We start from the raw sequence: 11072 nt of genomic DNA, 5'->3' as shown, positions 1-11072 counted from the left end.
AATGTTTCCCTTTTTGCCATGTCTCAGACTTCAGGAAGGAAAATGCTGTTTAATTCTTGCTCTTTGTGGCTTAAAGGCTCAATTTCTATAGTAAAACTGCTTTGTGAAAGTCTGTTGGGTATAGCCATGTTGGTCTACGGACGTAAGCAGACAAGGTTCTTTGGGTAGATGTGATATCTTTTTTATTAAGCCAACTAAATTGTTGGGAAAAAATGTTCTTTGCAAGCTTCTGGGCACAAACACTGAAGAAGAGTGTTTGTGCCCGGAAGCTTGCAAAGAACGATTTTTCCAACAATTTAGTTGGCCTAATAAACAAGATATCACATCTATCCAAAGAACCTTGTCTGCTTGTGAAAGTCTGTTAATTTTTCTGGCTCTCTGATTAGGCATGTTGTTATCATTCTAAAGTTATTTACTGGAAGAAACAGTCCATGTATTTTGCTTGGAAACTGTTGTGGTCTTATAATTTTTGTGGCCTGTTCTATCAGTTAGCAAAAGAGTTGGAGCAGAGAGAGAGAGCCTGACCTCTTACTACCCTCAAGCTCTCCCCAGTGGGTTTAAACAGAATCGCTGTCAAAACTAGATTTAGCCACTTTATCTGATAGTCTGAGTTCTTTTCATTGGGTTACACTTCAGGGAGAGAAGGAATTTCTAGCTCTTTGAGCTATCTGATAGACTACCTGAATCCAGACAGCACTACTTTCTGACCTTAAATGATAGCACAATTTTTATAGAAAATTGCTTTAGTCACAGCAGCAGATTATTTGGTCAACATGCATCTGACTGACATGATTAATTCATTGGATGTATTTTAATCCTTGAAATAATACTAGTATTTTCCAGTCTCAGCCAAGTGATCGCTTGGGTGATGTGGGTAGATATATAATGTTGTCTCTGTAGACTTCAGCTTTTTCTAGCAGTATCCCATGGTGCTACTATCAGATGTATATTATCCTGGTCTTCTGTTTTTAATACACTTTTAAGATTCCTTAAAATATCAAGAATGATGTTGACTGGATATGAAAGGGAGTCTCAGCCAATTCTCTGTAGATGAGGGACTACGGTGAAGAGATGTGTGGGAAAGGGATTGCTTGACCTTTCTTTCCAAAGGAAGCTATGTCTTGCCAAGCAACATAAATACAGACCAGTTAGTCAGCCATAACTGGCTGTGGGAGCAGGATTACCAGTAACTGATGAGGGAGCTGAACTGTCAAGTAGCAAAATGTTCTGTTAAAATGGCTGGCTCGCTAGTAATGTGCATGTGTTTGCCTACAGTGAAGTCAGAACTATGGAAAAAGAAAATCGGTTTACATGGCTTCAACAGAAATAGAGAAGCCTTTATTCACCTAGTACTGTTCCTCATCCACTATGGACAACTTAATTTAATGTGAAGCACTTGTACATTACTTGCCCATCCTCAAAATATTGTGTAAATTCTAACCTTGCCAGAACCTGTAAGAAGCAGATAAATTGCTTACAGAAGAGAAAGCCAAAACGTCTGTTAAGGCCACACTCTTTTTTAGTCCCTAACTCAGTTCACTAGAGTTCACTGCTATAAGATCATTCTTATGCTCTCTGCTCAATCATGAATTGAATCCAGTCCAGTGTAATATCTGTTTATTGCCCATCATGTATACAACAGGAGAAAATGGTGGGGGGAGATTACCAAAGTGTGCAAAGGTTTGCATTATGGGGAAAAAATAAAATTAAATTAAACCTAGAGTATATTTTGATATATTATTATATTATATTATAAAATTAATGCTGAAGATTCTTTAGGAAGTTAGAATTATTTAATTTTTGTATGACTCTGTCTGTAGAAGTAAAAGAGGCAGAAGTGGGAGAGGTAGTAATTATCACGTCATTGAACCTGCACTGATTTATATAATATCAAAACAGAAGTTCTGCACACAGATGAATTTTTGACACTGTCTTCTATGCACTTCAAATCTTTGTAAGCACACTTCTGTATAACATGATGTGACCCAAAGTTCAAGCAGGGATTAAGACTTCAAATCCTGCTATCTGTAAACAACAGCAGACAGCTCTGTGCTTCTATCGGGGAACGATTGGTCTTTTTGTAAGGTGTTTTTTCGTTTTCTCCAGAAGGGGGGCAGTGCATCCCTGTCATGTTGAGAATGAGCCTCTGTGCACATAGCTGGGATATTCTAGTAGTTGTCCCAATTTAACAGGGCTCCATTTTTGCCATTCCAGCCACATAAGCACCACAGTAAATGTGCCCATGTACAGGAGAGAGAACAAGGGGGTTTGATCAGTCTGCTGGAAAAGAGAACTGTAGGGAGAGTCATGTGCTTGGGGATTTCAACAGAAATCTGGAGATGAAAGTCTTGGTAAAGTGATGTGAGTTGGCAGATTTCAGTAAGATTACCAGAAAGCAGGCTTTAACTCAAGCATTCGGTGCTGTACTCCACATATTCAGTATGTTGCTTTTATTCCTAACAAAATTCATTGTAAAACTGATACTCTCTGTCTTTATCATTACCTACTTGATTTTATTGTAGTAACCTTTGTGGGTGGGGCAAGAAAGGGGGTGGATAGATTTTTCACCTTTGAAATCCAATGCTGAAAGCAGTCAGTTGCAACAGTGTAGTACAGTAAATGCAGATTTTCTCTACAGGGAAATTAATCCACTTTGATACAAGAGTTTAAGTCTTCTGTTTTGTTTATAATTAGTGATTAAACTATGTTAACATGTGCTCCATATGCCCTTAAAACTGCTGACATTTTGCTTTAGAAAATGCACTGTGGTCCTCCATGTAATTTCAGATGTCCATCATTTCCAAGGGGTCTGTACATAATGATTATTTCACTTAGTTTATGATTGGTTTATTGGCACCTGGTATGATTTAATAACAGACTCTCTCATTTATTTTTGTTGCTGGGTGGCAATTTTCAAGATGTTTCCTGGTCAGCCTTTGGAGTTTGATCTTCTTTTTAATAGTATTCCCTTCACATAGATTATCTTAATTCTAGTGGTGCCAGTTTGGGAGAGCTGGTTGCATTGTGTAAAGCACTATAGACGTACCCGATTTAAGATGCAAGTGTTTCCAGGAAACCAGTCACAAATGTTTATCCTCTCTGAGACTTGCAGACAATGTACTTTTTTCCCTCTGATTGCTTTACGGAAACTTAGTTTTTTTCTCTCTTTTCTCCCTTTCTCCCCTCCCCCCACTTTATGCAAATGTTGGTTAGGTTTGGTTGCAATGCTAAAATTATGTCTTATTTCCTGCATTTAAAGTCACTAATTGGAAACATTTGTTTCCACTGGACTATTGTAGAAAAGTAAAGGATAAATGAATATTTATCAGCCACTGAATGTTTTGAAATGGCTGATGAAAATTATTTTAGAATTTTTTTTAAATGTTTTTAACTAGATTAGGGCAAGAATTTGCAAAGGGTGCTGGGTTGATGGCAATGAGATGTGAAATCATCTTTGTCCACAAAACAAATTACAATGTAGGTGGTAGCAGTTGGAGCCAGTGCCAGCGTGCCAGTTGTGACCTGTGGTTTTGTGGTATGGCTGGCCAGCTGCCTAGAAGTTGGGCAGATTTCATAGATTCACTTATTACTCTTTAAAAAAATATGGATGCTAACTGATTTTGTTCAATGTTTTTCTTTCCTTGAAATGAGACCTGCTAGCATTTTAATAACTGGATTGAAAGATCATCAAGTTTTACTTGTTGTAAACACCTTGTGCATTGCATGTCATTATTATCTAACTATAGCAGCCGTCACTGTGCTTCCTTAGAAATATGTTCCTATCTGCTCTCTCCTGAAGCTTATGTTGTAGTACTCTCAAAAGCTCCATGCATGTAAATGTTATGTCTTTTTTTTCATTCTTTTCACTAGAAGCGTCTCCCTTTCATATTTATCCCTTTTATCTTGGCTGAAGATTCAGTGGATGTGTTCTAGTCTCTGTCTTTTTAACCTTCTGGATAAGACAGATAAGTTAATAGAATCCCACGCAGAGGAAGGGCTATCTTGCCTGGGCAGAGGGATGGACTTGATGATCTAATAAGTCTTTCCCAACTCATGTGCCTCTAGTTATATGAGTTCAACCACACTGAAATGGTCCAGGAGTTTCTGACACCTCTCCACTCTTTGAATCTTAAGGGAAGTTTGATATGAGGCTCAGCTGATCTTAGTCTGTAACATGAACAATCTAAACATCAACAACATATAAAGGTAAGAGGAATACAAGAAAGTTTATCTGTTTAAATTACTACTACTAATAATAAGGACAAAGCTATTTTTGTGCTTTCGGTCAAGTTATTCAGCTGGTACCTAAGGTAAAATGTAAACCCCTTTTGTTCCACATGGGTATTTGTTTTCAGTTCCTCAAACACTTTTAGAGACAATATCCATAAATGAGACTTGACTTTTACTGAGTGTACTGCCTGTTGCAGTCTCTCTCTTCAGCAAAGAACTCAGTACAGTTCTAGCTGATTAGATTAAATGTGCAGATCATTTACCTATTAAACATTTTTATGCTCTGGCAACCTTGGATATTGAAAGCGGTGAAAGATAAAAGGAGTGTGTGAATGTATATAAGAGATAACTGCAGCTTAAGCTATCAGAGGCAGAGGCCACTTTCTAAGCAGGTTTGTAGCAGCAGTTTTCAGAATTGTTTTATGCTCTCTATCATTTTCTGTATGAATATGTACACCTTGTTTTCTTTCTGTTGAACACGTAGATTCCTGTCAAAAGGTACACAAGCTGAAATGATCCATCATGCTCTTACATTCTATATCTTCTACTGTAGGAATCAAAGGTCATGCATTTTGTGAGTGGAATGTTTGTGAGATACAAAATACGTGATGTTGAACTAGGTATCCCAAATGATATTTTCTTATTCTTCTGAGTCTGGCCAGCTTCAGTGAAGTTGTTAACTGCAGTTTAGCTGTTCTCCAAGCAGTCTATAGTTTACAGCTAAAAAACAGAAAGATGATTTTCTTCTCTGGACAGCATTTCAGAATAGAATGCATTTGGTTTACTTGACACTTGTATATTAGAAGTGCCTTACCCGTAAAGTAGATAGGTACATTTTGTCAATCTGCAGCAGTTCAGAAGTAATACAGAAATTTGTTATCTCATAATACGAAGCAACTGAATTCTGGATCAAGCTGTTAGCCCACTTACAAAACAAAACAAATAAAATCAGCTAAGTTTCTAGTAATCTTTTAAGCCAAACTAAGTATATGTTGAATATGGAAGCAAATACAGCATGTACTACCATACAAAAGAGTATATTTTAAAGAGTATGTAGCATGTAAAATACTATGTGATACAGCTTAGTTTTTGTAAACTGCCTAAGTGCCATATTCATATGCTTCTCATTTCATGTACATTTTTTTGCAGATTGGTTTATCATTTCATTATTCAAAAGCTTTTTATCAGGTATGGTTGCTTCTCTCTTTAGGATTTGTTTCAGGACCACTACATTTTTCTATAAGAAATGATTACCCCTTGAAACTGGCCAGTTTCAACTGTAAAGTTGAAACAGTATGTCAATTTATAAAAGCTGTAAGTGCAAAAGGTTGTAATTTGAAACGTTGTAAGTCGAGGACTGCCTGTACTACCTAGCTCTTAAGATCTAACTAACTAGCTATCCAGAGTACCCATCTGATATAGTATTTTTTTTGGAGGAGGGAGCACTTCTTTGCAGCCAAAGCAAGGGAGGGGAATTTAGATCTGCTGAGCTCTGTTCTCTGCTTAACCTCTGACTGTTTTTTTGGATAAAAAGTATTTAAGTTTGGTTTATTATGTAATCCATTTTTTTAAACCTGGTATATAGTCAGCCCCATTTTAAAAACATTGGGCAATCTGCTCTACTTTCTAAGTAATAAGAGATCCTGGTGCAAGGATGAAGTAAGCAGAGAATTTAGTTACTGGAGGTATCAGGAGTGGGAAATGTAAGCTTTCACTGGCACTCATGTTAATGCATTTGGATCATAATTCACTGGTTCAGAAATTCTTGTCCTAACCCACAGGTCTGGAAGATTATGTAATTTTTGTCACTAGTTCCCCTGCTGCCCCACCCTTCCCAAATTACACAGCAAAGCATTTTGAATTCTGATCCGAAACCAGATCATCATAAATAGCATACTTGGTTACAGGTTACTTAATAGGGATTACTGTTTTGGTAGCCACTCAATAAGCAGACTTCTGATCTGAGCTTTTTTATAACTAGAAGGCTGTAAATGTTTGCATAGACCTAGCAGTTCCAAGATTACAGTATCTCTAGGATGTTTCCTTGCACTGTGTTAGTAAATCAGTTTCTGCTTTCTATATTTGCTGTCGGGACTGGGAGATATTATTCAGTTACTTTCCTTGTAGAGCAGAATGAGGGTTTGGAAACTTGCAGCCTTTGTACTACTTTTATTGTTCTTTCCAGCATTTAAGATCTCCAAAACATAGACATCAAGCAGAGATAGGTCTGTAACAGTATTCATAAGAATTAGGGGACAGCAAATTAGTGCCTTTTGACCTTGTGGTAAACTTTTCTATACATGTTGAGGCAGGAAACTTAAAATAAGAATAAAAATGACAGTGGGAAAAATCACTCTCTGATTGTCTCCTCTTTGACACAGTTTTATTTCCAAGTATCCATATCCTTAGAAGCAACCCTAGGGGGCTCCTCAGTCACTGAAGCAAGTCCCTTGTTTGCAGACCTCTATGTCCATACAGTCCTTTCTGGAAGTTACCAAGTTCCCTTCTTAGATGGATAGGTTTTTTTGCCATCCCTATTCCTGTTGAACATCTGTTCCAGAACCTGACTGATCTGATGGTTGGGAACCTTCTCATTTCCAACCTGAATATACTCATAGCCATGTCCAGTTTATACACAATTATTTTTGTGCCTGTATTGTTCTTTCATTTAAATAGCTATTTCTCTATCTTTTGTTTACTTCCCTGATATGTTCATGGGGTGACCAGTATTATGCATGTATTTCAGAGAAAGTCCCATATGTGCTCTGTATAATGGTATTATTCCCTCCCCCCAACCCCCACACTTATGATGGAAATACTATGCCTGGTGCATCCTAGGTTTGCATTGCTTGTTTCACAGCTATATCATATCTGTTGTTCATACTCATGGTGGGGTAATCTTAATATGCTTGGGTCCTCATCTTCTGTTTCCAAATGTCCAACTAATTAACTCCCAGATTATAGCAAAAATTCCTGTTAATCTATAAAACTGTGACCCTGCAGTTCATATTACTGTATTTACTCAAATATAAGATGACCTTGAATTTAAGATGACCCCCCACAATAATTAGATTCTATACATGGAAAATGTATAAATGTGCTATAATTAAAGAATTCACCCCCCTGCCCCACTGCTGCAGCAAGGAAAGTAGTGACTGGGGATGTCAGGCAGACCCCTTGCTCTCTGTTCTCGCCCACCCCACGCACACTTCTTCCCTGTGAAGCCTTCCTGTCTCCCCTGCCACCTGTACTTCCCTACCCCCAGCACCCCAAAGCCTCTGCCCTCCCACCATTCCCAGAGCACAGCCTATAGAAGTGCAGCCCCTGCCAGCCACGCAGCAGCATCAGTGCTGCTGATTGGCCCGACTGGGGACAGAGTTCCATGTGCTCTGTGCCAGGAGGGGATCCAGCCTGAACCAGAGCTGAGCTGCTCCTGACAGTAAGGGGAGGGAAGGGGCAGAAGCTGCAGAGGGCAAGTGAGGGAGGGAGGTGGGTAGGGAGCCGCCGTGGTTCTGAGTAGGGTGGCCACTGATGCATCCCCAGAATATAGGACATCACCTCGGTGAGGGGTGGGGCCACCATCCCCTTCAGCCAGTCAGCAGTGAGGACTGGGACCACTGCCCACCTTGGCCATTTAGCAGTGAGGGGCAGGGCCACTGCCTTGGCCAATCAGCAGCAGTGGGTGCAGCCAGAGGGCCCCTTAGCCAATCAGCAGCAAGGGTAGGACCACCACAGAAAGGCCACCTCCCTCCTTCCCTCCCTGGCTGGCTCAGAACCCTGGTCTTCCTTGCTGTGCAGTGCCCTACCTCTAGGCACAGCCAATAGAATCATAAGGACAAATGATTGACATGTGTTTCCATCATCAAACTAAAAACAGAACTTCTTGCGATTCATTCCTCATTCAGAAATAGACAGGGGACAAAGGTTTTAAAAACAGGATGGTCCGGTATAAAACAGGAGGAGTGGCCACCCAGGTCTAGACCAGGAGTCAGCAATGTTTTTGGGCAGGGTGCCAAAAACACCCGCAACCTTGATGTGTAAAATGTTGGCATGCCAGGGGCAGATGGTGGGGAAGCCGCTGTTGTGGCACTGCAGACCCGGCCCCTTCCCTTCCGTCTGCCCCGAATTGCATGTGCCAAGCAAAATGCTTTCAAGTGCCACACTCTGGCTCCTGTGCCAGGGGTTGCCCTGTCCCTGGTCTAGACACTAGCCCAGATCCAAACTCAGGGCCAGGGTTAGAGCTGCAGCAGCCACCAGTCCCCTGTGCCCCTTCCCCCCAGCTTTCAATAGAAATCTGAGACAAAGGTTTTTCCCTCATGATGATTGGTGGGGGGAACCTTGTTTTAGTCAAGTAAATATAGAATTAAATTTCATGCCATTTTTATTGCTGCAGGTTGCAAGGTCACACAATTCTTCCTATCTGATATTCTGTTTCTCTTTTATATTGGGGATTCCTCCCAACTTAATGTTATTCTAGTACAGTTGATAAAAGCCAAGACAAAAGACATCCAGGTACTGCTGTTACAGATGGTTTGTCAGTGTTTTAATAATAATGCAGATATGAATTTCAGATGCTGTGAAACAGGTGAGTAAAGTCTGGTTTAGCTTGGAAACAGCATTGTTGTGCTATAATTGAGAAAAGTATCTAGGTGATGGTGGTAGCCATGTTCAGAACTCAGCAATAAGGCTATCTGGTATGTGTTTAAGTGCAACAAAAGTGTATTCAACCACTTCTTACTGTACGAGTTGATTGCTACTCAGGACAAGCTGCCGCTGTCCGTATAAATGTTCTGACATTTCTGACTAACCAGGAAGATGAGAAACAAATGTGTAGGGAAGAGAAACTGCTTTTCCTTTCTTGTGCCCTTGTGTGACAAGTTATTTAACAGAGTTTAAAGATTTGTTGGAATCTGAAGGGCCACACAATAAGCGCTTCTGCTATGGCCTCAAACTTGCGACCTGTCATCCATGCGTCTTAGCACCCACACCACCCCAGGTCTGGAACAGAAATTATCACCAAGAGACTGAAAACCCTTAGGGGCTGGCACCATCTGTTCATGTGTGTACGGCACCTAGTAATATGTGGATGTCAACCCATGATTGGGGTCTCTAGGTTCTTTAGAATAGATCAATTGTAATGCAGAACCACCCGCTGTAATGATATTCTCTCCCTCTTTGAATTCCCTCAGCATGTGGTGCCGTAGGTTGATGCATGTATTCCCCAGCACCCAGTGCCTGCTGAATAGAAATTATAGACACCAGTCATCGTGGCATCAGTGTTTCAGAAATGTCTTCCCGACTACTACAGCCCGTTGGCACCACACAGTCCCAGAGTCTCTGAATTGTATCTGGCAGTTGCATAACGATCATTTGGGTAAGCGCACACACACACACACACACACACTAGCACACTTGGCATGGGGGCAAGAACCTCTTTTGATCTTAGTTTACAGTTGCAGTGCTCCTTCAGTGAAATTATTCTTCATTTTTGGTAGCTTAAACAAGAATTTATCTCTGTATATTTACTATATGGTTTTAGATCATAGACATTTGATGTAATATTTCCAGAGGTGTGCTGAATCAGGTTATCTTCTGGCCCCATGTGTTTTGCAATAGTCAAGCATAGTTGGCTGAGATGAATTAAGTCAAGAGTTTAAAACAAATTCCTAATTTATTTCTGTCTCCGGATTGACTTACTATGTGTAGCTCCAGGCTAGTCATTTAATCTTGTGCATCTCTTAGCCTTCCAGGTAAGGTAGCTGATAGATGGATCAGCTTGTTAATTGGTCCAGTTTTTAAAAGCTGTCTAATACTTCCAAGCTAATTTCTGCTTTGTAGGTTATCTGAAGGCAGCTAACTTTGTGTAAACTTCCAGCACAACCTACGGGGGTGTGGTTAGGTACCCAGTCAAAACTTGCCTTGGGAATTGCCCAATGTTAAATGCACGTTCAGTCCAAAAGATGATGTGTTTTATTACATGTAGGAGCTGGATACCTGGATTCAAAGAATCAAGTGGGACTAAGGAGAGGCCATTTCATTAGAGTAAGACACTGAGATAGGACAAGGACAGTTTTAGCTGTTTGGGCTTAGGGGCAAGGAGACTGCTCTTGAGCCTGCTGTAGGTCAAGATAAAGTAACATTTCAAAATCCAGGCTTTGTGCAAGTGTAGTGAGGTTATCCATAGTATTCAAAGGGGGACTGGTTGTTTATGCCTCTCATTTCACCGGTTCTTTTTTCTTTGTATGTTAGAGTTGCTTATAAGCACTGTTCTAAAGAGGACATCTTATCTATGGCAGTTGCAAAATGGCACCTCTGTAAAAAGTGAAATACTCAAATCTGTCAATAGACACTAAACAAATAAGTAACCGTCTAGCTATAGTTACCAGTAAGCCTACAGCTACAGTCTTTTTCCCCTGACACAGTTTAGGAACAAGAACACTGTGGGTTCAGTGAGTATAGCACCTAGGACCACAGTTGGTTCCCTGACAGCCAAACAAGCTATAGCGTACTAGGCACTAGTTAAAATAACTTGCCTAATCTTCACAGCAGATCTGGGAGATGATTGCAACTTGTGAAATAGTTAAAAATAAGTGCTAATAGACTTTATAACCTGTTTATGTGGGGTTGTGTGCTGAGGGGGTTTGGTTCCAGTTTGTTTGACCAAATAATCTTTTAAATATTTTCCCAGAGCTCAGGTATGCAGGTACCCTGATGCGCTTTGACTATGTGTGGCTGCGTGATCACTGCCGCTCAGCATCCTGCTACAATGCCAAGACTAATCAGCGCAGCCTAGATACAGCCAGCGTGGATCTGTGCATCAAACCAAAGACAGTCCGAGTAGA

General features: G+C 40.4%; 1 protein-coding gene across 1 annotated transcript in view; it reads left to right on the top strand.

Moving 5' to 3' along the window:
- The first annotated feature begins 286 nt into the window (after nt 1–286).
- TMLHE (trimethyllysine hydroxylase, epsilon) overlaps nt 287–11072 on the top strand; it is a 24593-nt gene continuing 13807 nt past the window's right edge. Inside the window, exons 1-4 of the mRNA XM_025213853.1 lie at nt 287–4206; nt 4715–4804; nt 9420–9604; nt 10919–11067. Coding sequence (XP_025069638.1) covers nt 4743–4804; nt 9420–9604; nt 10919–11067 — 396 coding nt within the window. The 5' untranslated portion in view covers nt 287–4206; nt 4715–4742. The remainder of the gene's footprint in view (nt 4207–4714; nt 4805–9419; nt 9605–10918; nt 11068–11072) is intronic.

Source organism: Alligator sinensis, unplaced genomic scaffold (assembly GCF_000455745.1).
Source record: "Alligator sinensis unplaced genomic scaffold, ASM45574v1 scaffold27_1, whole genome shotgun sequence".
Classification (NCBI taxonomy): Eukaryota; Metazoa; Chordata; order Crocodylia; family Alligatoridae; genus Alligator; species Alligator sinensis.
This window is presented reverse-complemented; position numbering and strand designations above follow the sequence as displayed.